General features: G+C 42.3%; 1 protein-coding gene across 2 annotated transcripts; it reads right to left on the minus strand.

Annotated features, from left to right (window-relative positions):
• Nucleotides 1-711: 711 nt before the first annotated feature.
• LOC137250477 (uncharacterized) lies at nt 712-26,265 on the minus strand. 2 transcript variants are annotated; one of them, XR_010952982.1, is made up of 4 exons: nt 25,984-26,265; nt 25,723-25,879; nt 12,915-13,525; nt 712-2,723 (listed from the first exon to the last, which is right to left on the minus strand). XR_010952982.1 is itself a non-coding variant. In XM_067783359.1 (3 exons), the coding sequence occupies exons 1-3, from the start codon at nt 26,114-26,116 to the stop codon at nt 12,985-12,987; spliced, it is 831 nt and encodes a 276-aa protein (XP_067639460.1). In that variant the 5' UTR covers nt 26,117-26,265; the 3' UTR covers nt 12,767-12,984. The 2 variants fall into 2 exon arrangements, 1 of the variants encoding a protein (XP_067639460.1); XM_067783359.1 differs by lacking the exon at nt 712-2,723 and having other exon boundaries at nt 12,767-13,525.
• Nucleotides 26,266-27,821: the final 1,556 nt, after the last annotated feature.

Raw genomic sequence — 27,821 nt, forward strand, 5'->3', positions numbered from 1 at the left:
TTAAATTCCTCTTTGCCAAGTTTTTTGAGCATCGGCATGTGTTTATGCTTGTGTGAGCGTCTGGCTTTGTCAACCGTAGAATGCACATATTTTCGCATCCGACAGCACTTTATCGTCGAAGGCGATGGATATTTTGTTATTGTGCTCTCAGAGTTTCTGAGAGGTGCGGTCTCTTCAATCAGATGTCTGTTGGGATACCAGGTTTCTGGGTATTAAGCAAAACAGTTTGTTCAGCATTTCATTTGTCTCCTTTATGGGGACTATTCTGGGCTCACTATGTAGACGATGTTCTGGAGGCATAAGAAGACATCCAGTGGCAGTTCTGAGCGCAGTTGTTTGACAGGTCTGCAGTTTCCTCCCGTGTGTTTCTTTAAGGTTCGGCGTCGGCCACGAGTAGCATACAAGCGGCCGGCCAATTGCTTTATAAGTAGTTATGAGCGTTCCTTTGTTTTTGGTCGGTGTCAGTGCTAAATTGTGTGATGTGAAGAAACTGGAAAGACTAAGGAGATACTTGCTTATTTTATAACATAGCTCATCAATGGGTTGTACGGGACCTGCTGCTGTAACATCTCTGGTGGGGAATGGAGCTTCGATATGCAAAAGTTAAACAAAAGTAGGAATGTTTAATTCTTCTGGGTTTTTGTAATAGAAAAAATCGTTGGAACTCTTAGTGTTATGATAGTTTTCATTTATTTTATCAAATAATGTATGTAAGTACTGAGATTCGAGATGAGATCTTAAATTATAAAACTATATATCAAGAACACAGGGCATATCGTCGGTGTATGTTTAGTTATGCACTAATACCTTTTATATCCGCATAATACATATGTTATATTTACTAATTGCATGCAGTACACATATTCATAGATACTATGGTTAGGACTATCCGCATATTCCAATATTCGGATATCAATCAGTGAGCTGCTATTATTCATATTTTAAGGTTATTAGTGGCCTAACCGAAAAATGAGTATTAGTGCGTATGCAAACAAAGAATATCAAGCACTTATATCCACTAACACACATTTACATAGTCATGCTTCGTAAAATGAATAACCGCTCATAAGCCACGAAGCAGTTCAGTACTCAATTGACTTATTGAGCAAGAAATTCAACTTTGTTATACGAAAACACTAATTGGAATAAGTAAGACTACAGTGCAATAAAATGAATAAAGTCATATCAGTCTTCTGACGCTGGCAACACAACGATGTACACGAAACTAAACTGAATACAGCGCCAAAGTAAAACCGATGATAAACGAAGTATACTGTGTATTACACACAAAATCAAAGTGCTACTGAGTTAAAGCGACTATGGCATCAGTTTATACTCAACAATGTCATATATGTAAGAGACATATGTGTTACGGGGCACTCGTATGTATTTTCTATTTTATGTGGTAATCACTCATAGTATTTGTCTGTGCTTGACTAAGTACACATTTAGACACAATTTGTTGGCTAATGACTAAGTGCACTAATTTTATTAGTACTTAAAGCAGATCTCTGATATCAATGCGGATATCCGTTGACACGGATAAAATCCGAACGGCATTGATATCCAGTTAATATTCGTTGGTGAAAATATCCGGATATCCGGATTTATGAAGATCCGGTTAATAACCGTATTTTTGAATATCCAGTGAAAGCAACAAATTGATGTACCTTATACCTATACTTATTTAACATTAATCAGCCCTATTCTTGAATCCATCGTAGAAAATCTACGAATACAGCCCTCCGTTACGAATACGAAGAATTTGCTGTCACTGAACTCATGTGAAACCGAAAAAAGTGCTGCCAACATATAATGTCAAATTTTGGTTATTCGAAGTCAGCTGAGCAATTGTAAATAAAAAATTTAAATTTAAATTTTAGTTTAAAATTGCATTATATCATTTAAAAAAAAGTTTAGTGCTTAAAACGGATTCCATATCATTTGCAGCTTTGTTAGAAGAAAATGAGCAAGAAAGGCGTGATTTAAAAATTGCGAGGAGTCTTGAAATTAGAAGAGGCTATGTATGTGAAAGGATCCGTGTTTTAATGAACTTATAAAGGTTTTAAAAAATTGTGTTTATAAAAACTTTCCGCTTAAACAAGGCTGCGTTTACCTACGTGCTCGGTGTTATAAATGAAGGAAGTACACCGTTCGGTGGGTCATGTTCAATGAGTCCTATAATTCGCTTAGCATCGGTAAAACTTTTTTTTTGCGGAAGGTAGCTATCAGCACGGAGTTGGAAAAGATTTTGACTTTCCGATGTGTCAGACCACATTTTCCAAAGTTTTGAAAGATGCCTTACTAATTTTTCAAACGCGGCTATGTCCACAATTGATATACTTAGGTATGACCAACGAAGAGAAACGTAGCGTAAAAAGGGAGTTCTACGAAAAATATAGGTTTCAGGGTGTAATCATGTTTTATAGTTTTATAAGACCCTTAAAAATTAAAATAAATATTTTAGTAATTTAATTTTAATTTAATTCTTTTAAGCATTCTTCCAAATCTGTGAAGCTAAGTTGCCGATATGCATACGTATTACAAAAGCATTACTTTTTTCCAGATAGTAGCGTCTTTTGTTGGTGGCGCAATACTATTTGCAATATTTTCCCAAAATTTGTTAACCTCCTCCGTTAGGCACTTTGTAAAGCCTAGGGCCATTTCAGGGTGCTGCTGCAACAGGTCAAGTAAGCAGGAACATTGTTGTGACAATCTTTGACCTATTATAAAAATAGATTGTAATTAAATTAGTATACATATCACTTTTAATAATATACTTATATTTTATTTGTTTAATATCCCTTTTTATTCTGAATTTTTAATGATTTTACTTTTTCCCGCAAACTGATACGCGTCGTAGAAAATTTGTACGAAACTCTACGATTTCACAGTTCGAGTGTGTTCAGTGAAGGCTTTCTACGAATTTCGAACTTACGATGGATTCAGTAAACGTACTTTCGTAGAATTTACGAAAATCGAGTATGCGATGGATTCAAGAATAGGGCTGAATAACAAATAAAAAAAAAAATGTTGATGGTTGTAAAATTGTAGCTTTTAATTTTTTACGTTAATTTAATAATCTACAAAACATATTTTATGAATAATTTTTCGATGTTTGCTTCGTTCAATTCTGATATGCAGATATTCAACTTTTATATTCAAGTATCCGGATAAACGGATATCCGGATTTTCCATTTACGAATCCGGATAGCCGGGATTTGTTGCTTAGCTAACCGGTTATTCGAATATCCGGTTTATCCGGATGCAGTTCACAGCCCTAGTAGATACATACATGTATAATAGTGTGACGAATATTAGCAACACTAAGGGATACTATCATCTCTAAGCCGATACTAAGCAGTGACTTGTATGCACATCAACAAATCAATCATTATGTCTACCTATATGTCCATACAAGCAGCGGAGAGAGGCGCATAAACACAAGCATATATCTGAGATGCTCCCAAAAGTAGGCAACCATCTGTGGAAGTACCACTCACATATACACGCGCATATGAGAAGCTATAACGTGCATCTGTAGTTATTTTATAGCTGGTAATTTTATAGCTGGTAGCAAATTCTAGAAATAGAAACGCTTAGAAATATGTCATCGAGGAAACCAAAAAGTATAAAAGCAGCAGCAGCTGAGGCACGACGAATCAGTTTGATTTAAGCACGCTATCTGTTGAGCAGTAGAAGTGTTATTGTGAAATACTTTAATAAAGGCTATTTTGCATTATTAAATAGTGGGTTTTTGAGATTTGGAATAAGCGTAATTTCTCTAAATATGTTACAATAGGTTGTTTAATTTTTAGACGATACTTTTTCTATTCTACCTAAAAATCTTGTTCCTTAAGAGGCATTTCCTTTCGTATCACAATACAAAGTAAATGCCCAGGACAACCGTCCCAAGTACATTTTATTTTGGACTGCGAATTGATCACTAAAATTGAAAAGCTGATGGACACAAAAATTTGTCTACTTATTTGAGTGAAACATTCAAAACTTGCACTGTTTTGCACTTTGCACCTCTTATCTGGCTGTCAGCACGCGTACCCCAAAGGGAAATCTGTGGGTTGCAGGAAGATTGTGGCATATGCCGATGACCTAGCAATTGCTTACAGAGGCAAGTTCTCTCAAACTTTATGTGACTTGCCGATGTGGTCTCAGCGTCAACTCTGCAAAAGTTGAGCTTGTCTATATATCAAACGATACAAAACACCGTTAAACCTACCAGAATTAAATGGTGTGCCGGCCTTGAGAAAGGCATCAAACTGAAACTTTTTGAGTAAAGTCCACAGATCTACCATGATCAGCATAAGCGATGATCTAAAAACAACGCCTAGCGAAGCTCTCAGATTATTCTTGACACCCTTCCATTGGATATAGCTGGTTACCGAGCAGCGGAAACGTCAGTCCTGCGCTCAAGGGAGTTGTTCTGTTCGAGCAATTAGATCACAGGGCACTATAGTATACTAAACAAATACAGCTTCCATCCTCCTTGCGCAGATCGCTGTGCGACCACAACAGTTGCGGAAACCAACTTTATGATAAACATTCCCAGTAGGGATGATTGGACGGAGTCGGATAGATGCATTGCTGTCGACGGCAGTGTTTTCATACACACGGACGGCTCTTAGCTAACCGGTAGAGTTGGAGGTGGAATCTAATCAAGGGATATTGACCTCCAACTATCCTTCAGACTACCGGATAACTGCAGCGTCTTCCAGGCGGTAGTTTTAGCCATCACGGAACCCGCAGTCAGGATACGGACACACAGTGTCGGCAAAGAAATCTATATTTTCAGCGACAGCCAGGCTACCATCAGATCTCTTGGCTCATACTCGTTCAATTCTGAGCTAACACAAAACTGACGCCAATCTCTTCAAGAGCTGGCCCAATAGAAACGTGTACATCTCACATGGGTCCCGGGAGATAGGGACATTGAGGGAAACTGCATTGCAGATGAACTCGCTAGGCAGGGTACAACCAGACAGATTCTTTCTGGCCAAGAACGCTTAGGTATGCCCCAGCAATATGCAATCGAGTGCTAAAAGAGCACATCCACAGTCAAGCTGTCGAAAGATGGCTACCAACACTAGACTACATATAAAGGACAGGTTATGAAACAGGTATTAACACAAGACGGGTTAACTCGACTCACAAAAGCTTCATTATGGTCTTCATGATTAAGGGAACAGTCAGAACTCTCACTCACATGCACGCGAAGGTTTTTCAAATTACGCCACAAAACATGAGTAGGTAAAGATATATCAACATTTTACTGTAATATTTACATTTTTCTCTCCTTATATAGGCTGACATTTTACTGTAATATTTACATTTTTCTCTCCTTATATAGGCTGTGGTCTCATTTCGTATAAGTTTGTATGCACGCCAATTTGTGCCGCTTCGTTTTTTTCCAGAGTGAATAAAGCTTATTGCGCTTCATAATCATAGCACGGACGGTTTTCTTTAAAAGTCCCTATCGAATCCGTCTAAGCACAATGACAGAGTTTCCGTCGCCTTCGGCGATAAAGTGATGTCGGATTCGAAAAAATGCGCGAGCGCTTTCTGCGTCAATATGTAACGCATTCTATGGTCGACAAAGACAGACGGAGGGCTAACAGACACGCACATAAACATAAATTCAGCACGCCACCAATTGCCATCACAGCCAGAGAGGTTGAAGATGCCATTGGTCACGCTAAACCATCCAAAGCAGTGGGCCCAGACGGCATAGCCATGCCGATGCTTAAAACCCTAGGGAAAGAGGGTTTCAAATACTTAGCACATGTCTTCAACCTGTCTTTTTCCACATTTGTCATACCCGATAAATGGAAAATGGCCAAGGTGGTCCCGCTACTAAAGCCTGGGAAACCAGCTAACATAGGAGAGTCGTATCGTCCGATATCTCTCCTATCGCCAGTAGCAAAGACGCTTGAAGCCATTTTGCTCCTACTTCCAAGCAAATTTCCAGCTAGCCTGTCATCGACATGGCTTCAGAAAACTCCATAGCACCACCACCGCGCTAAATGCCATCAGCACCCAGATAAATTGCGGTTTAAATCAAAATCCCCACCATAGAACAGTACTCGTAGCGCTAGACCTATCAAAAGCTTTTGATACGGTCAACCATGGCACGTTACTGCAAGACCTGGAAGGGTCTACCCTTCCCCCATGTCTTAAAAGGTGGACCGCAAATTATCTGGGTGGTCGGCAGGCATCGGTGCAATTTAGAAACGAAACATCAAAACCAAGAAGAATTAAACAAGGGGTGCGACAGGGTGTGCTATCCCCACTTTTGTTTAATTTCTACATATCTACGCTACCTTCACCACCAGAAGGAGTCACTATCGTTTCATACGCCGATGACGGCACAATAATGGCCACAGGCCCAGGCCCACAGATCGATGAGCTCTGCAACAGAATAAACGGCTACCTCCTTGATCTCTCCAGTTTTTTCGCCTCGCGGAACCTGACATTATCACCGACTAAATCTTCCGCGACCTTATTTACAACATGGACGTCCCAAATGTCGACCATTTTGAACATCCACGTCGATGGCACTACGCTACCGACTGTCCTGCACCCCAAAATCTTGGGTGTGACGTTTGATCAGGATCTACATTTTGGTGAGCACGCAGCCCCAATTGTTCCGAAAAACCAGAGCCGTAATAAAAAACGCTCATTACTACATACAAAGCAATTGGCCAACCGTTTGCGTGCTACGCGTCCCCTATATGGTCGCCAAGCCTAAAAACTACCCACTGGAAGAAGCTACAGGCCTGCCAAAATGCTGCGCTCAGAACCGCCACGGGTTGTCTACTTATGTCCCCAGAACTCCATCTACATAATGAGGCGAGAATACTCCCCATCAGGGAGAGAAATGAGATGCTAACCAAACAGTTCCTGTTGAATACCCAGAAACTGGGCATCCAAACAGACATCTGATTGATGAGCCAACACCGCCTAGGGGGTTAAGGAGTGATCTTCGTAAGCATTTTGAGAAAATACGGCCCTGAGAACCCAGCCGTATGAAGCAAAAAAACACAGCAGGTCCTTGATGAACTCCACAAACAGGCGTCGGACCTTTATGCCGGGAATTGCCCGGTGAATCCAGTACTCAAAGAAAAGTACCCCAAAACATGTGGAAGAGGAACGCATACTCCCCAGGGAAACGCGTGTCACTCTTGCTCAACTTCGTTCTGGATACTGTAACAGGTTAAACTCTTACCTATCCAGAATCAACCCTGACATACAAAATGTATGCCCCTCTTGCAATGTATCCCCACATGACACCAACCATTTCTTTAATTGTAATGTGGAACCAACGCCTCTAACACCCCTTTCATTATGGTCCACCCCTGTTGAAACAGCAAGGTTTCCTTGGACTCCCGTTAGAGGATATTGATGACAATTTGTGATCGGTCGCGGCTGTTAGGTGGGGCGAAGCACTGCTACAACAACAACAACGGATTTATTTAACCAAGGGCAAGAGGAAGATCTGCTGCTATATACCCGAGATGGAACGTGAGTTGTATAGAGGTATAAAATAGTTTCATTCAAAAATCTCAGCTTTTCGTGCACCGAACTCGAACTCCAACAGGCAGCCCATTTTTGCTGGAAATGTTTCCAAAAAGTTTATTTACGTCCAATCGACGACAATCTGGTGAAATGGATGGACTAGCTACGTTACTGTGGTTATCGAACATTACATCAAATGAACAGAAAATTAGATCATGGTCTGAGATAAAGGATAATTGGTCAAACTTTATGGCTGTAGACGTATCGGACACAATGAAATAGTCAAGAAGGCTGGGGCAGCAGTTGTGTACATACCTGGTTTGTACGCACACATTATCTAACCACTTCAGGACCAACACTTGAAACATCGTCTAACAAACGGCGGGTCCCTACATAAGAGATTATCAATAAAATCTCCACAGATAATTATATCAGTGTAATCAACAGCGACCGGGGCAACATTGTAAAATATTCCTTCACGTTACAAGATGTATTAGGGTTATAGATGCACGACCGGAGGAATTTGGACATTGAACTAGACACTTCAACTAGCAACTTTTCCGTGACGCTAACAGCTACACATGAATTAGCCTAGTTAGGTTAGTTTAACCTTTCATTTTTGCCGTTTAAACAAAATATGACAGTTCAGCACCGTTTAAGCGCTCATAGTGGCAAGATTTAGTTAACTAAGTTCAATTTTGTTCGTCGGAAGGTTTCCGGGAGGGAGATTTGGTACTGTTATACAACCCTCACCGGCGGCAAGGTGTTCCATCCAAATTTTGGTGAAGTTGGGAAGGCCCGTACAACGTTGTGAAGAAGGTCAGTGATACCATCTACCGCATACAAACCATTGGGAAACCACGCAATGGAAGGGTGGTTCATTTGGAGATGCTAGCAGCGTTTAGATCAGGAAATTTGTCTGATCGGGACGATCAGACTTAGGTGGAGGGCAGTGTGACGAATATTAGCAATACTAAGGCATACTACCATCTCTAAGCCGATACTAAGCAGTCATTTGTATCTACATAAACGAATCAATCATTATGTCTACTGATATGTACATACAAAAAGCGGAGACATATGCACAAACACATGCATATATTTGAGATGCTCAAAAAAGTATACAATCATCGGTCGAAGTATCACTCACATATACACGCGCATATGAGAAGCTATAAACGTTGTTATGGTCCATTTGGGAGAGTCACCTTTGGAACGCACCTAGTGGCTAGTGATAGCAAACAAAAAGGTGCCATGGCAATTTTCAACGAAATGAGCACTAGATGTCGCCACCGCCACTGTGAAGCCATTTTGCAAACAGATAAGAGGAAAAAAAAAAGGAAACACGCTGCTTCCGGAAAAAAGAAAATTCTTTTTGGGCGATGGTAAATTGTGGTGAGACGAGAACGAAACGTTTTCCTGAAAAAAAATTTAAATTGAGCCATTAGCAGTGGAACTTATCATTTCCATCGCCGGACCGCTGTTTGTGATAGCTGCTGTAGTTTTTTTCGCTGACAGGCATAGAATTAACTTTTTGGACGCTGAATTAGAACGAAAAAACAACCCAACTGTGAGAATTGGAAAACAGGTTGCAAAAATTAAAAACTCCGATGCAAGTGAAATGTTACACAAAGAGATGATTGCAATTTCACAAGCGCAATAAGCAAACGCAGATTCCACTACATTTTCAACATCGATAGCGCAACCACCACCACCTGCGCCAACCACCCTCGCCAGTGCGCGTCATCGACAGCGCCTACCCAAACGCTGTAGCCAACCACCACCAGTCGTGCCCACCTTGCGTGCAAAAGCCGTGCACGGCCACTATAAACCGCGCGCAAACACCAGCGATAGCGCTAGCCAACCAAACGCGCTACCACCAGCTAGAGCGCCAACGAAACCACCGGACGTACCACCACTACCAACTTTAGTAACAACAACCAGCAGGGCCGCCTCATATAGGCCTGCTGCAACACCAGCTTTAGTAACAACAACCTGCAGGGCCGCCTCATATAGGCCTGCTGCAACATCAACCTTAGGAACAACAACCAGCAGAGCCGCTTCATATAGGCCGGCTGCAACATCAACTTTGGTAACAACAACCAGCAGGGCCGCCTCGTATAGGCCTGCTGCAACATCAACCTTATAACAACACCAGCAGGGCCGACAAGCATAGGCCTGCTGCAACAGTACTGGTAACGACAACTTACTAGCAACGACAACAGGAACCACATCTAATGGGTGAGTCCGTTCCAATACACATCTTTGGAGAGAAAATAAGTACATACCTGCTTATATACTTGTACTAGGTATAGTTATATATGGGTAGGGGCATATACGTACTTATAAATACATAAGCAATAATAAGTACATACCGGCTTATATACTTGTACTAGGTATGGTTATATTTGTGCATGGGCATATACGTACTTATAAATACACCACCCTGCAAAAATTGTTGGATTACGTGTTCCATTTTCTTCATGTTGGAGTACTCTAACAATACTCCTTTGCAATGCGTTTGCGGACCACCATCAGCCGATCATTGCTCGTTTTTTAACGACCGTGATCACAACACGATGACGATCGAACAGAGTTGCCAAAAGTAAAATATTGCATACAAATAACTGATAATAAAATTTCACTTTGGCAACTCTGATAAAATGCAACAGCGCACTGGTTTTATGTATACATACTATAGTATAGAGAAACATTAGTTTCTTTATTCACGCAAATGCTAAATAACATAAGAATATTCGTAGTACAAAATATAAAAGTTGTATTGCCCCTCTTCATTTACTTTCATTTTAAATTAAATTCACTCCGATAATTCTTTCCGACAACACAATTCCTCTTTAGTACTTTGGCATAAGATCCTCTGTGGGTGCTCCATGGAGTACTACAGTGAAAGTACTTTGGAATGTACTCTCACGTATGTACTCTATGGAATACTCACAAACAAAGCGAGAGTGGGATCACCTACTCCTCTCCTAGGACATCGCAATGTTAATTGGAGCACATTTTTTGTATGAATACAGATTAGATTTGGAGCAGTCCTATACTCCCAAAGGAGTATTACTTACATTATTTATAGAGTACTCGCGTTTTTTGAAGGGCAGTAATGATAAATACATACATACAGGCATCTACATGTATACTTGTATCAAATATGAGCCGTTTATTTTGAAAGTGGCATAAGTCATTTCATGGCGTTTAGGTTCAGTGGCAATTTGTTTGTATCTCTCTTCGCCTCCAGTTTTTTAGTCCAATATCCAAAAGATGCAATTCTTATTATTATTTTATAATTGTAGAACCATCTATATATGCATTCGTTCAAAAATAACAATGCATTTAAGACCATGAGTTGGAAATGACTTATGCCACTTTCAAAATAAACGGCTCATATAATTATACATGTGTAAAGTATATACATTCTTGGAAATACCCATGTTTAACCGATGATAAATACATGCTTGTATCGAATATAGTTATACATGTATAAGTATATACGGACTTAGAAATACACATGGGTAAACAATGATATATACATGCACGTGTACATAAATTAAATTGTAAGACCTTTCGCGCGCATGAAATGTTCTATTAGCGTTTTTTATTTAGACATGAAATATTTCGTAGCATTTATATACAAAACATGGATGAAACTTATTTCAGTTATATAACAGAAAACTAGTATTAAAGCTTTACCTAGATTGAAGGTGGTAAAGGGAGGGAGAGGAAAATATATGGAATTAAAATTACTATTAAACTAAATAACAGTAAATAAAAATACAATACAATAAAGTTAAACTAAATATACAATAACCATCTATATACAGATTAAATTATACGAAAATCAACTGTAATAAAATAAAAAAATAAAAGGAAGAAAAATTAGTAAGATAATACAGATTATAAACAGTGGTAATACAAATAAGATACAATAAAATTTAACTAAAGGTTCAAAACGCATAAAGCTACAATAGAGTAAAATAAACTAAAATGAACAAAGGTAGGATAGAATAAGGTTAGAAAATAATAAATATACGTTACTGCAAATTACAACTTTTGGTAATACATAGGATTGGAAAATTTCCTTTTGCCTTAGGGTTCCTTTATCATATTTTGTAATAAGCCTTAGTATAGGTTAAGTTATATTGTATTTGCTGTCGTATATACACGTAATCGTGGCAATTAGATTAGTCAAGGTTTATACCAGGCCGTTTGTAAGGAATATTGTCTTACAAAATCAATATCAAGACAGATTAAACGATTTTCGTGGGTCACACCTGTCTCTTTATTATTAACCCTTTTCCTTGGATACAATTTTTTTTTCTGATTAAGTCCTTTCTCTCACCTATAAAGACGTGAGGAAGATATAGAACCGAATCAACTACCGATGATGAAACAAGTTCTTTGTCTTTTGATCTTCATTTCGTAAGATTGACCGTTAGTTAGTTTTGATCTTAGAGGTTTACCTGATATTGAGTAATAATTATAAATATGTTTTCGCTGATTTTTTTTTTTTTGAAATTAATTGAATAAACTTGTTATTAAAATGGGAATGCTGATGTCTAGATTCATTTAGAAGGCACTAGGTAATCAGGTAAGGGGCCACCGAAAATTAGGTGCGTCGGTGGCCATGGTTTTGAGGGTGGGTTAATGCACCGGGCGTCGCAACAACACCCGCGGCGCCCCTCTATATATTCGGCCCTTTTCCCCTTTTCTTTACTTTTCAGTTTTTTTTTTGTTCTTTTGATTTTCAGAGTTTGGCAACCGGTCGTTTCCGGTTCGGTGATTTTTTTTGCGTTTATTTTTTTTTGAATTTGAATTTGAATGTTTAACGGTCTGTCCGTGACATCCGGTTCGGCCGGATGTTGTTTTAGTCCATTTGAGCGTTTTGAGTCGTCTCTACCCTTTTTGTCAGTTGATTTTGAATAGGCATGATAGGAACTTTTTCTGTTTATGGCGCAGGACAGCAAGGTTGGCAAGAACCCAACCCATCCGACATGACTAGCCACTGTGCACCACTACATCATGCCGACTGCCTTCCTTGCTGATCCACTGAAGATGCGTAACCATAACAACGTGCATCTGTAGTTTATAGCTGGTGAGTTTATAGCTGAGGCATGGGCAATCAGTTTGATTTAAGCACGCTATTGGTTGCGAAGTATAACCCTGCTAAACAGAGCTGACGGAAACTCCAACACATTAACAGAATTTTTGACAACACTAATACACTCGCATAAATTTTTACTTTTATTCGTATGGAAAACCATGGTGTGTATGTGTATGCATACACGTACACACAATGTTTACATCACTGTACATCTTAATATTATAATAAATCTTAATATTATAATAATAATAAACTTGGTTCTTACTTTGATCAACTGTAGTCTGTCGCCACATTTTGCGCCTAAAAGTATGTTACAGCTAAAACTGCTAGAAGCCTTACACACAGTCTGGCTCCATCTTCAAAGTCATTACGATTTCTGTAACTTTTTGCATAGCCATTGCTTGTTTACGCTCGCTCATTCCACATAGAGTTTCGACCATCATCTGCCCAAATCCATGCACAGCTGGATTTCGATGCCGACTTCTTTTTGTACCACACCATTTCTTAAAACTCTCCAAAGCACTGGTAAGCTCATTTGCACTTTCAGTATCAGATTCATAATGTCGTTTTCTAGTATTTCTTTGTCGACTTGTAGAGCTCGGAGTTATTTTATGCAAAACTTTAGGTTGCTTTTCCAATTTTAACGGATTGATTTCAGCGTATTGCGAGTAAGATTCGCTATCAGACTGTTCAATAGCTTCAATATCTTCTTGTATTATTTCTTCTTCTTGGTCGGACATTGGACCGATTGAATATTTTAATTGGATATTATCGGTAACATATTCATAGTGTTGCTCATTGTCATCATTTTCGCTAACAAATGATTGGGAAGAATTTTCTGCTGGCTCATCTCTCACTCGAAACACAAGGCGGCCCCTACAGTCCAATAAAAAATAAAAAAATTTTTGCAAAAAATATTAAACCAAATATTCGTTTTTAAAAAAAAATGTTAAAGAAGTAAAATTTTCTTTTTTTGCATTGAGTGGTTAACGATAGGAGACGCGAACTCCAGTAGGATCTACATATATTTATATTAAATAAAATAAGATTTCAATATCTACCGAGCTTTTTCCTAGAATCTTAAGATACCAGGCCAGCTATCTCGGCTAATTTGTCATGACCACAGAGAACGTTCTGGGTCATAAATAGTTGTTGATGATAGATGTTTTCAGTTTGGTGGTCGAATATACTTTTGGTAATCGCTTAAACACATTCAGCCTATGTGAGGTCCTTACGGGCCAATGTGTTCGATTTAGCCTAAAAAATTGACTCGGTACTCCGAAAAATTTTAACTCTGTCTGGAGACATTTGCAGTTGATGCTGGGGACATTTTTTTACACAGGAAAAACAAATTTGTACAAGGGAATTTTGCACGGACTTAATTTTTTAGAAGCCGAAGGCAGCTAATGCGGAAAGGTGCTCTGCCCAAAAAATACTACCTTCGGTTTCCAAGTAGAGGTTTACGCCGATCACTTTATCGGCGGTGGCGGCGTAGGCTCTATTATATGCCGGTGGCTTGATTTTTCTATTTAAAAAAAATAATATTTAGGAAAGGTTTTGTTTGTATGTATTTAAGGAATTCAACGTGTTGGCCATTTCGGAAAGATCCGGGGTTTATACCTCAAGATCTCGCAGACCGTTCAAAAATTTTCTGGAGTATCTCCTTGTAGAGGGATTGTCCCTCGTTCGTTTACTCCAGAGAGGCTTCGAACCTAACCCCGGTCTTTGGAATTGGTACTGCTGCGTCTGCTGAAAATAAATAGATATACATACATAAAATAGTCACACTTTTGTCTGTATATCTCGCGCAAAGCGTCGTTTCACCTAGGGATAACTCCTAATAATCGTCGCGAACACAATTTCTTTAAATCATTTGTGGCTCCTTGGCGGTTGTTGTTGTTGTTGTAGCAATGCTCGCCCCACGTAATAGCCGCGACCGATCACAAATTGTCATCAATATCCTCTAACGGGAGTCCAAGGAAACCTGCCGTTTCAACAGGGGTGGACCATAAGGAAAGGGGTGTTAGAGGCGTTGGTTCCACATTACAATTGAAGAGATGGTTGGTGTCATGTGGGGACACATTGCAAGCGGGGCATACATTTTGTACGTCAGGGTTGATTCTGGATAGGTAAGAGTTTAACCTGTTACAGTATCCAGAACGAAGTTGAGCAAGAGTGACACGCGTTTCCCTGGGGAGTATGCGTTGCTCTTCCGCAAGTTTTGGATAATTTTCGTTAAGTACTGGATTCACCGGGCAATTCCCGGCATAAAGGTCCGACGCCTGTTTATGGAGTTCACCAAGGACCTGCTTGTGTTTTTTCACTTCATACGGCTGGGTTCTCAGGTGCCGTATTTCCTCAAAATGCTTACGGAGATGACTCCTTAAGCCCCTAGGCGGTGCTGGTTCATCAATCAGATGTCTGTTGGGATGCCCAGGTTTCTGGGTATTCAACAGGAACTGTTTGGTCAGCATCTCATTTCTCTCCCTGATGGGGAGTATTCTCGCCTCATTATGCAGATGGTGTTCTGGGGACATAAGAAGACAGCCCGTGGCGATTCTGAGAGCAGTATTTTGGCAGGCCTGTAGTTTCTTCGAGTGGGTGATTTTTAGGCTTGGCGACCATATGGGTGACGCGTAGCACGTAATCGGCTGGCTAATTGCTTTGTATGTAGTCATGAGCGTTTCTTTATCTTTTCCCCAAGTACTGCCAGCGAGGGATTTGAGGATTTTGTTACGGCTCTGAATTCTCGGAACAATTGCGGCTGCGTGCTCACCAAAATGTAGATCCTGATCAAACGTCACACCCAAGATTTTGGGGTGTCGGACAGTCGGTAGCGTAGTGCCATCGACGTGGATGTTCAAAATGGTCGACACTTGGGGCGTCCATGGTGTAAATAAGATCTCGCGGAAGATTTAGTCGGTGATAATGTCAGGTTTCGCGAGGCGACAAAAACTGGAGAGATCAGGGAGGTAGCCGTTTATTTTATTGCATAGCGCATCGATCTTTGGGCCTGGGCCTGTGGCCATTATTGTGCAGTCATCGGCGTTGAAACGATTGTGACTCCTTCCGGTGGTGAAGGTAGCTTAGATATGTAGAAATTAAACAAAAGTGGGGATAGGACACCACCCTGTGGCACCCCCTGTTTAATTCTCCTTGGTTTTGATGTTTCGTTTCTAAATTGCACCGATGCCTGCCGACCACCCAGATAATTTGCGGTCCACCTTTTAATACATGGGGGAAGGGTAGACCCTTCCAGGTCCTGCAGTAACGAGCCATGGTTGACCGTATCAAAAGCTTTTGATAGGTCTAGCGCTACGAGTATTGTTCTATGGTGGGGGTATTGATTTAAACCGCAATTTATCTGGGTGCTAATGGCATTTAGCGCGGTGGTAGTGCTATGGAGTTTTCTGAAGCCATGCTGATGAAGGGCTAGCTGCAAATTTGCTTGGAAATAAGAGAGCAAAATGGCTTCAAGTGTCTTTGCCACTGGCGATAGGAGAGATATCGGACGATACGACTCACCTATGTTAGCTGGTTTCCCAGGCTTTAGTAGCGGGACCACCTTGGCCATTTTCCATTTCTCAGGTATGACAAAGGTGGAAAGAGACAGATTGAAGCCATGTGCTAAATATTTGAACCCCTCTTTCCCTAGGTTTTTAAGCATCGGCATGGCTATGCCGTCTGGGCCCACTGCTTTGGATGGTTTAGCACGACCAATGGCGTCCTCAACCTCTTTAGCGGTGATGGTGATTGGTGACGCGCTGAATTTGTGTTTATGTGCGCGTCTATTGGCTCTCCGTCTATCTTTGTCGACCGTAGGATGCATTATATATTGTCGGCAGAAAGCGCTCGCGCATTTTTTCGCTTCCGACAGCACTTTGTCGCCAAAGGCGATGGAAACTTTGTCTTTGTGCTTAGTCGGATTCGATAGGGACTTTACGGTGGACCAAAGTTTACCCACACCGGTAGAGAGGTTACAACCTCTTAGGTGCTCCTCCCATTTCGCCCGCTTGTGTTCATCTACAAGCAATCTGATGCGTTGGTTTATATCCCTTATTTGGGGGTCGCCTGGGTCAAGCTGTCTTATAAGGTCACGTTCTCTCGCTAAGTTTGCGGCCTCCGCCGGGAAGTGGGGCCGGATTTCGGGAATTCTCCCGGCGGGAATGAAATATGCCGAGGCGGATTTAAGGACCTTACGGAAGGCACGCTCCCCTTGGTGGGCATCAGTCGGGATAGGGAGGGCAGCTAGGCGGCTGTCTGTAAAGGATTTATATTCTTCCCACTTTCCTTTTTTGAAGTTTATGAAAGTGCGTTTTTCAGTGACGATGAAGTCGGCGTTACGCTCAAGCGAAATAAGTATGGGCAGGTGGTCGGATGCCAATGTTACCATCGGCTGCCAGTTGACGCAGTTTACGAGTTCTGCACTCACGATTGAGATATCTGGCGAGCTGAGACAGCTTCCTACCATACGTGTGGGGGCGTCTCCGTTTATTGTGCAGAACGTCGTTTCTTCTATTTGATCCGCCAACATCTCACCCCTACTGTCCGCCCGCAAGTTTGAATGCCATAGATCATGGTGGGCATTGAAATCGCCTAAGATAATGCGATTGTTGCCAGTGAGTAAGGCCCTGATATTAGGGCGGTACCCACTGGGGCAACAGGTGGCAGGGGGGATGTAGATGTTGATGATTTCTAGGTTTGCATCGCCTGACCGGACAGATAGGCCTTGACGTTCTAAGGCATTGTCCCTGCGGTCGATGCCAGGATTAAATATACAATATTGCACAGAGTGGTGTATGATAAACGCGAGACCGCCTCCATTTCCGATTTCGCGGTCTTTCCTGTGGACGTTATACCCAGAGCAGGTCTGCAATGCAGATCTTGCTGTGAGTTTAGTCTCTTGAATCGCAGCAATGCGGATGTTGTGCCGCTTCATGAAATCGACTATATCCGTAATCTTCCCAGTTAGTCCATTACAGATTAACTGCAGAATTCTGAAGTGCATAAGGGGAGACGTCGCCACTCTGGGGGTAAGTGACGGGTGACTACGCCTGGGTTGAGGAAGGCCAGGACGCAATTGCTGTTGTGGCCCTAGGGCTGGGCGTCCTTGGGCAAGCATTGGGGTTCCCGGATGATTAGGGTTTGCGGCCTGGCAACATGGCGCGATGAAACCCGTCGGGGGTTGCCGTCGCGGAGGCCAGAACATCTAGGGAAGTGGCACCACCCAAGGCAGGAGCTGCATTGGGCGGATGTCGCAAACATATATATTCTGTGCTGGCAAACGGTGCAAACGGAGGTAGGGACTAAGAGTCTGTTTCCCTGACCTACACGATTGCTGCCGAAAAGAGGGGGGGAGAAGACGGGGGCAGGGGCTGCTGCTCAGCATTGCTTCCGACTCTACAACGAAGATTGTAGTTATGAGTGGTAGCAGCTGTTTGAGTTGTTGGCGCCGTGGGGCGCGAGCAGCAGCGGGTACTTGTTGTGGCTTGCTGAGCAGCGGGGCTGCTGGAAGGTAGTGGGGGGGGGGGGGGGGCGCTTAGACGTAGACTACGGGACGCCCTTGGGCGTGAACAGCAAGGATCCACAAAAGATTTATAAAAGTTACGTGGACGTCAACGTGCTCCTTGGCGGTCACGCATAAAGGTGACTTAAGGTTGCTATTAACGGTCTATTAATACTCATGACTCTCGTGGCACAGTTTTTTCGGCTATTTTAAGAGCTACAATTCCGGATGTGCGAACAGTAGCAATCCCGACCACCAGTCGCTACCACGCCTCCTGACACTCACACCATATGCCAGCACAGAAGCTGTAGCACTGCGACTCTTCGAACTCATACCTTCGTCGACGTCACTTTCCTAGAAGCTCTAGGTGTAGCTCCGAAGACTATCCAACGGATGCTTTTGTCGCGCTATGCGACCCTGGATAAAATTTTTAAAATGTATACCAAAGTTTGCAGACGTTTGTGTTCACAACATTGATTTCAATAGTCTTCGTTAAATGAAAACGATATTTTAGAATGAAAGTCGACCGATTTTAAGTTGAAAGATGTTAACTGCTGTTTTCGGCCTTAGGATACAAGAGCTCATTATGGATGACCGCGTAGCTTCAATTTTCAGAATAGTTCGACTGTTCACTACATTAGGGTAGTAGCTCACAGGGTCATTAGTTCGACAGTCTTGGAAAAGCTTTTGCTTCACTGCTTTGGGTGTTCTTGCGAAGGATAATCAATGTGATTCACTACAAGGGACTAGTTTTGGATAGGGCCGCCAACTTTAGGAAATGTCAAACCGGGAGACTTGGGTGTTGAAGGATGAAGTGTGAAAATCAAAATTTACATTAACACAACAGATGTTTGAATGTAAGCCCAAGTGACTTTTCAAACCCTTCTTATACATACATGTTGTTTCGATTCGTGACATGGAGCAAAATAAAAACATCCACACATTCTTTGATGATGAAATGATATGAAATGGTATGAAATGTTTTATTTCCTATTTTACAACTTTTAGCTTAACATTCTTTTCGACAATTGACTGTTAGTGTTACCACATTATACAAAATACACTTATTTAAGAAAAACTACAAATTGTTACTTATTTGATAAGCTTCGCCAACAATACATATATCCTCAACTTAAGTATGAGGTAAGAATCATTTCAAAGGAGTGTTTATGCCCCTAGAACCTACTAAACGATTTTGCATCGCTGATTTCGCTTACTCTTTCAGCCAATCGCAATATAAAATTTGTTTAAAAATCGGCAACTTTTTTGGGTATTTTGCTTTTTTTAACAACTTGACAATTTGAAAACATGTTCGCTTTGGGTCATTTTATTTGAATTCATTGTTCATTATTAACTTTTTGAAAAAAATATGCAAAGTGAGCATATAAATTTATTATATAACCATTCTTTTATTGTTTTGTTTTAATAACTTTGTGAATTGGGTGATGCAAAGTCGGTGTTTAGCTTACATCGAAAAAGCCTGTTTTTTAAAAAACGTTTGAACAGTTAGAAAGAGTTAAATTTCGCAATTAGTTTCTTATAACTGGAAGTGATGCGCATCCGTTGATACCACTTTCGACCATATCCGACCAATTTTCGACATGAACAATAAATGACCTAAACAGTCTTAAACGAGTAGAAAATATAGTAACGCACCGGACACCGCTGCCGCTGCCGCGCCGATATTTTAGGCACTCGGCGGCGGCGCGCGAAAAACGACCAAAATCGGCGGCGGCGGCGGCGTTTATCGGCGGCGTATATCTTTTTTTCCGAGGCGTCCGTGGTCGTTTTTCGGTTTTTTGTAAATATCTTTCGAAAACGCGTGTTTTGACACCTCTCACAATATTTATATATGCATATTTACAGGTGACCGCTGCTATACTCTTACTAAATTCAATTACCACTACTGCTGCTGGGCTTCGCAAAATGTTTGCAGCGTTTTTGTCATTACAGCACCAACACTTACTTACCCCTTTCAAATGTGGGTAATAGAGTAGGACAGGGGTTGTTGTTGTTGTTGTAGCAGTGCTTCGCCCCACCTAACAGACGCGACCGATCACAAACTGTCATCAATATCCTCTAACGGGAGTCCAAGGAAACTTGCTGTTTCAACAGGGGTGGACCATAGGGAAAGGGGTGTTAGAGGCGTTGGTTCCACATTACAATTAAAGAGATGGTTGGTGTCATGTGGGGGGACACATTGCAAGCGGGGCATACATTTTGTATGTCGGGGTTGATTCTGGATAGGTAAGAGTTTAACCTGTTACAGTATCCAGAACGAAGTTGAGCCAGAGTGACACGCGTTTCCCTGGGGAGTATGCGTTCCTCTTCCGCAAGTTTTGGATACTTTACTTTGAGTACTGGGTTCACCGGGCAATTCCCGGCATAAAGGTCCGACGCCTGTTTGTGGAGTTCACCAAGGACCTGCTTGTGTTTTTTCGCTTCATACGGCTGTGTTCTCAGATGCCGTATTTCCTCAAAATGCTTACGGAGATGACTCCTTAAGCCCCTAGGCGGTGCTGGCTCGTCAATCAGATGTCTGTTGGGATGCCCAGGTTTCTGGGTATTCAACAGGAACTGTTTGGTCAGCATCTCGTTTCTTTCCCTGATGGGGAGTATTCTCGCCTCATTATGTAGATGGTGTTCTGGGGACATAAGAAGACAGCCCGTGGCAATTCTGAGAGCAGTATTTTGGCAGGCCTGTAGCTTCTTCCAGTGGGTAATTTTTAGGCTTGGCGACCATATGGGTGACGCGTAGCACGTAATCGGCTGGCTAATTGCTTTGTATGTAGTCATGAGCGTTTCTTTATCTTTTCCCCAGGTACTGCCAGCAAGGGATTTGAGGATTTTGTTACGGCTCTGAATTCTCGGAACAATTGCGGCTGCGTGCTCACCAAAATGTAGATCCTGATCAAACGTCACACCCAAGATTTTGGGGTGTAGGACAGTCGGTAGCGTAGAGCCATCGACGTGGATGTTCAAAATGGTCGACATTTGGGACGTCCATGTTGTAAATAAGGTCGCGGAAGATTTAGTCGGTGATAATGCCAGGTTTCGCGAGGCGAAAAAACTGGAGAGATCAGGGAGGTAGCCGTTTATTTTATTGCATAGCTCATCGATCTGTGGGCCTGGGCCTGTGGCCATTACTGTGCAGTCATCGGCGTAGGAAACGATTGTGACTCCTTCCGGTGGTGAAGGTAGTTTAGATATGTAGAAATTAAACAAAAGTGGGGATAGGACACCACCCTGTGGCACCCCTTGTTTAATTCTCCTTGGCTTTGATGTTTCGTTTCTAAATAGCACCGATGCCTGCCGACCACCCAGATAATTTGCGGTCCACCTTTTAAGACATGGGGGAAGGGTAGACCCTTCCAGGTCTTGCAGTAACGAGCCGTGGTTGACCGTATCAAAAGCTTTTGATAGGTCTAGCGCTACGAGTACTGTTCTATGGTGGGGGTTTTGATTTAAACCGCAATTTATCTGGGTACTAATGGCATTTAGCGCGGAGGTAGTGCTATGGAGTTTTCTGAAGCCATGCTGATGGGAGGCTAGTTGCAAATTTGCTTGGAAATAAGGGAGCAAAATGGCTTCGAGCGTCTTTGCTACTGGCGATAGGAGAGATATCGGACGATACGACTCTCCTATGTTAGCTGGTTTACCAGGCTTTAGTAGCGGGACCACCTTGGCCATTCTCCAGTTCTCGGGTATGACAAAGGTGGAAAGAGACAGGTTGAAGACCTGCGCTAAATATTTGAAACCCTCTTTCCCTAGGCTTTTAAGCATCGGCATGGCTATGCCGTCTGGGCCCACTGCTTTGGATGGTTTAGGCGTCCTCAACCTCTTTAGCGGTGATGGTGATTGGTGACGCGCTGAATTTGTGTTTATGTGCGTGTCTGTTGGCCCTCCGTCTAACTTTGTCGACCGTAGAATGCATTATATATTGTCGGCAGAAAGCGCTCGCGCATTTTTTCGCATCCGACAGCACTTTGTCGCCAAAGGCGATGGAAACTTTGTCTTTGTGCTTAGTCGGATTCGATAGGGACTTTACGGTGGACCAAAGTTTACCCACACCGGTAGAGAGGTTACAACCTCTTAGGTGCTCCTCCCATTTCGCCCGCTTGTGTTCATCCACAAGCAATCTGATGCGTTGGTTTATATCCCTTATTTGGGGGTCGCCTGGATCTAGCTGCCTTATAAGTACACGTTCTCTCGCTAAGTTTGCGGCCTCCGCCGGGAAGTGGGGCCGGATTTCGGGAATTCTCCCGGCGGGAATGAAACGTGCCGAGGCGGATTCAATGACCTTGCGAAAGGCACGCTCCCCTTGGCGGGCATCAGTCGGGATAGGGAGGGCAGCAAAGAGGTTGTCTGTAAAGGATTTATATTCTCCCCACTTTCCTTTTTTAAAGTTTATGAAAGTGCGTTTTTCGGTGACGATGAAGTCGGCGGTACGCTCGAGCGAAACAAGTATAGGCAGGTGGTCGGATGCCAATGATACCATCGGCTGCCAGTTGACGCAGTTTACGAGTTCTGCGCTCACGATTGAGATATCTGGCGAACTGTGACAGCTTCCTACCATACGTGTGGGGGCGTCTCCGTTTATTGTGCAGAACGTCGTTTCTTCTATTTGATCCGCCAACATCTCGCCCCTACTGTCCGCCCGCAAATTTGAATGCCATAGATCATGATGGGCATTGAAGTCGCCTAAAATAATGCGATTGTTTCCAGTGAGTAAGGCTCTAATATTAGGGTGGTATCCACCGGGGCAACAGGTGGCAGGGGGGATGTAGATGTTGATGATTTCTAGGTTTGCATCGCCTGACCGGACAGATAGGCCTTGACGTTCTAAGACGTTGTCCCTGCGGTCGATGCCAGGATCAAATATGTGATATTGCACAGAGTGATGTATTATAAACGCGAGGCCGCCTCCATTTCCGCTCTCGCGATCTTTTCTGTGGACATTATACCCAGAGCAGGACTGCAATGCAGATCGTGCTGTGAGTTTAGTCTCTTGAATCGCAGCAATGCGGATGTTGTGCCGCTTCATGAAATTGACTATCTCCGTAATCTTCCCAGTTAGTCCATTACAGTTTAACTGCAGAATTCTGAAGTGCATGAGGGGAGACGTCGCCACTCTGGGGGTAAGTGACGGGTGACTACGCCTGGGTTCAGGAAGGCCAGGACGCAATTGCTGTTGTGGCCCTGGGACTGGGCGTCCTTGGGCAAGCATTGGGGTACCCGGATGATTTGGGTTTGCGACCTGGCAACATGGCGCGATGAAACCCGCCGAGGGGTTGCCGTCGCGGAGACCAGAACATCTAGGAAAGTGGCACCACCCGAGGCAGGAGCTGCATTGGGCGGATGTCGCAAACATATATATTCTGTGCTGGCAAACGGTGCAAACGGAGGTAGGGACTAAGAGTCTGTTTCCCTGACCTACACGATTGCTGCCGGAAAAGAGGGGGGGAGAAGACGGGGGCAGGGGCTGTTGCTCAGCATTGCTTCCGACTCTACTACGAAGATTGTAGTTATGAGTGGTAGCAGCTGTTTGAGTTGTTGGCGCCGTAAGGCGCGAGCAGCAGCGGGTACTTGTTGTGGCTTGCTGAGCAGCGGGGCTGCTGGAAGGTAATGGGGGGGCGCTTAGACGTAGACTACGGGACGCCCTTGGGCGTGAACAGCAAGGAGCCACAAAAGATTTATAAAAGTTACGTGGACGTCGGGTTTTGGGATCAAGCCCAAAACAACCTGTCCGATGCAACCATCCCTTACACGAGACACACTGAACAGAGTATGACCGTCCTAAAAAGATTCTTTTCCGGCAGATGCAGAAAACCATTTCTCAGGACCGAGGTCAGGAGACGGACCCGGATTGGATTCGATACCTTCCCGGAGCAAGAGAATATGGAGCAGTCCTGCTGCAAGGAGCTGCTGGGAGGATGACAATTTGTGGGAGGGACGAAACAAATTAAATGGGGTTACACTGAAATGACAGTCCTTGGTCGGGAAAAATCCCGAGTCGCTCCGGTACATAGAACCGACTGCCTTGGGAAGCGAGTAGGACAGGGGTCGACTGCTAATACGCACGGATGAGGTATAAAACGACGCATCTTGGCAAGTATTAATAATCCGAAGGCGGAAAATAAAAATTTTAACTCGTTCAAAAGATATAAACGAAAATCCGAAGAATGACGCACGGGTCCCTCCGAAAAGGGGGGTGGGATCCATAGTATTTTTGCGCAGAACATCTTTCTGAGAGAGAGGTGTCAAAAGACGCGCGATGACCTTGACAAGAAAAATGTTATCACTGTCCGGAGATATTTGCAGTTAAAGTTAGAGATTTCCATGTGGTTGTTGTAATGTAGGCGTGCCCACAAAAAAAAAATTGTGAACATAAATGTTTTGCGCGGATATAGTTTTGGTCACCAAACCGGAGTTTCACCCACCCAGCGTAATCTTTTAGTTAATTCTATACGACAGCATGACACTGCTTATACGCGTCCTAAATTATCGAGAGGTGTCAAAAGACGCGTATTGACCTCGATAACAATAATCCGAAGGTGGAAAAGAAAAGATTTTCATGTGGTTGTTGTAATGTTGTGTACCCACAAAAAAAAAATTGTGACATTAGTGTTTTGCGCGGATATAGTTTTGGTCTCCAAACCGGTGTTGGACCCACCCAGGGTAATTTTTTATAAGCGCGGCCGAAGGCCGCCAAAGCAGAAAGGTGTTCTGCGCAAAAATACTATGGATACCACACCCAGTTTCGGAGGTACCCGCGCGTCATTTTTCGGTTTTTCGTTAATATCTTTTGAACGAGTTAAAATTTTTATTTTCCGCCTTCGGATTATGGTAAAAGTCTAGTTGAGGGGTCGACTGCTAATACGCTACTAAAATTATTGAGAGGTTTCAAAAGACGCGTATTGACCTCGATAACAATAATCCGAAGGCGGAAAAGAAAAATTTTACCTCTGTCCGGAGATATTTGCAGTTGAAGTTGGTGATTTTCATGTGGTTGTTGTAATGTGGCGTACCTACAAAAAAAATTGTGAACATAAGTGTTTTGCGCGGATATAGTTTTGGTCTCCAAACCGGTGTTGGACCCAGCCAGGGTAATTTTTTATAAGCGCGGCCGAAGGCCGCCAACATAGAAAGGTGTTCTGCGCAAAAATACTGTGGATACCAACCCCGGTTTCGGAAGGACCCGCGGGTAATTTTTCGGTTTTGTGTTAATATCTTTTGAACGAGTTAAAATTTTTTTAGCCTTCGGATTATTAATACTGATGTCAAGACGCGTCGTTTGACACCTCTCTCGATATTTTTGGACGCGTATTAGCAGTCGACACCTCAACTAGACTACTACCTAAAATTTTTCTTTTCCGCCTTCGGATTATTGTTGTCGAGGTCAACGCGCGTCTTTTGGCACGTCTCTCTATATTTATGGACGCGTATTAGCAATGTCATGCTGTCCTATAGAATTACCGCAGTCGACCCCTCAATTAGACTTTTACCGCAGTAATTTTGTCATTCCAACACCAACCCTAACCACCTATAAAAATGCGTACAAACATACCTTCTTTGGACAATGTGCGGCTTTAAAAAATCCAATTCATATAATAGTGGCCAAAAGCTTGTTGTTGTCATTCCATTATTAGCAAGTGCAGTTATTCTACGACTTTCTCTTGTATATCGACCACGTAAAACGAACCAACGTCGCGAACAATCCTCATCTGCAAAAGATTATGGGGCATATCAAGCCAAGGATATAAATCCATGTTGTATTCGAGTTCATGCAGTCGCCAAATATGGCCAGCTGCTGAGTAGATTAGCTTACCGCTTACTCCGAGTTCTTTACCTATCCTTTTCCAAGCAGCCTCCTTTTTTTCGATACATTTATAATCCCTGTTATTTTTGTCATAAAGAAGCTCATTGCGTTTCACCAGTTTTATCAATAGTAAATCATCCATATTTGTTTATAAACTTAATTTAGTTGAATAACAAGCAGCAATGTAACGCGAAGTTAAAGAATGAAACATTTCATTCACAATGTTAAACACAAATTTACGCAGAAAAAAATGCAAGTAATTATATTTTTCACTATACAGTAAAGTCACGTTACGACATGTATAGCTCTGTGTAACGATGTGCTGCGTTGAATAATTGCGCTGCGTTTACATTGTGCACTTTCAGGGAACACACTTTTTGTTAATACTGTAACGAATTTGGGGAATTCCGCTTATTCCAAACCTTCTGTTAACGTTCGAATCGCTAAACTGTTGAATAAATAACTGCAAATTCAATAATGCAAAATGGTCTTAAGTTAGGTTGAACTGGCCGGTCCATGAGGACCTCACATAGACTGAATAAGTCGGTAGTGTTACCAGAAGTTTGTTTTAACGATCAAACTTAAAAACTCTATCAAATACCAGGACCTATGTTATAAAATAACTCCGTCCTCTTGGCAAATACTAGAAGCTTCCTAGGATTTAAGCCACTTGCTGCTTCTACATCTGACAGCTGTATCACTCCTAATAGCTGGAGTCTTAGCCTGGCAAGCTGAGGGCACGAGCACAGAACGTGCTCGATCGTTTCCTCCACCAGCCCGCACTTCCTACATCTGCTATCACTGACCAAGCCTAATTTAAAGGCATGTGACGCCAGAAGGTAGTGTCCAGTCAGACTAACCGTCATGAGTCTACAGTCTTCTCTTTTTAATGATAGAAGCAACTTGGTTAGTCTAAGGTTGCAAGACCTGCACATAATCTTCGACACTTTACAGCCCCGCGCTTGAACCCATAGCTTTCCTGCTTGGTCACACCCAATAGCGTGCTTAAATCAAAACTGATAAGTCATGCCTCAGCTTGCGCTGCTTTTATACTCTCGGTTTCTTCGTTCACCCATTTCTCCTAACGTCTAGTAATTTCGTGAGCTTCATGCTTGGTTACCAGCCATATACATTTATATTTGTAGTTTGTAGCCATATGCGTGTGTATATGTGAGTACTACTTCGGCTGTTGATTACATGTGTTTTGTGAGTATCTCTCCGTTGTCTTGTATGTATGTGTATAAATGATGATTGATTTGTTTAGAGTGGCAGCTTGCTTTTTTGTTGTTGTGCCTTTATTTACTTAGTATCACCCTTCAGAGCATCGGCATGTGTTTATGCTTGTGTGAGCGTCTGGCTTTGCCAACCGATGGGTAATAAAACAGCAGAAACGTCCGGTTAATTATCTTAATACTGTAACGATTTTACTTGTAATTCCCCTTATTTGCAATCTTCTACTAAGTTCGAATCACTAAACTGTTGAATAAATAACTCCAATATTGAATAATGGAAAAATGCATTTTCTCTATCAATAATTGTGACAAGGTGGAAGAAATCTACGCGCGTAAATCGTAACGTATTATCTTGCTCGAGCGTTTCTTCAATAGCTCTCTAGTGGTGATGGTGACAGCAGAGAAACCCAACTGTTTACAAATGTTACACTTCAAAAAAAATTAAAATATCTGCGTCTACGGCTCAAATACCCACAGTATATGAATGAATCGAACGCACCCAATTGTCTGCCTAACGGATAGTAACATATCCATCAACGAACTGGGTCAAAGAGGATAAATACAATAAGAGCCGTCACTCGTTATTTTTTTGGCATTTACTCGATGTATACTGAG

The sequence above is a fragment of the Eurosta solidaginis genome, chromosome 4 (genome assembly GCF_040869045.1).
Source record: "Eurosta solidaginis isolate ZX-2024a chromosome 4, ASM4086904v1, whole genome shotgun sequence".
Lineage (NCBI taxonomy): Eukaryota > Metazoa > Arthropoda > Insecta > Diptera > Tephritidae > Eurosta > Eurosta solidaginis.

Bases quoted from the DNA above. Each gene is read 5' to 3' on its own strand.
- LOC137250477 (XM_067783359.1), bottom strand. From the start codon at position 26,116: ATGGATGATTTACTATTGATAAAACTGGTGAAACGCAATGAGCTTCTT. The intron at 25,880-25,983 runs GTAAGCTAATCT...AATCTTTTGCAG, and splicing joins TAAAGAACTCGGAGTAAGCG to ATGAGGATTGTTCGCGACGT. The intron at 13,526-25,722 runs GTATGTTTGTAC...ATTGGACTGTAG, and splicing joins CCGCACATTGTCCAAAGAAG to GGGCCGCCTTGTGTTTCGAG.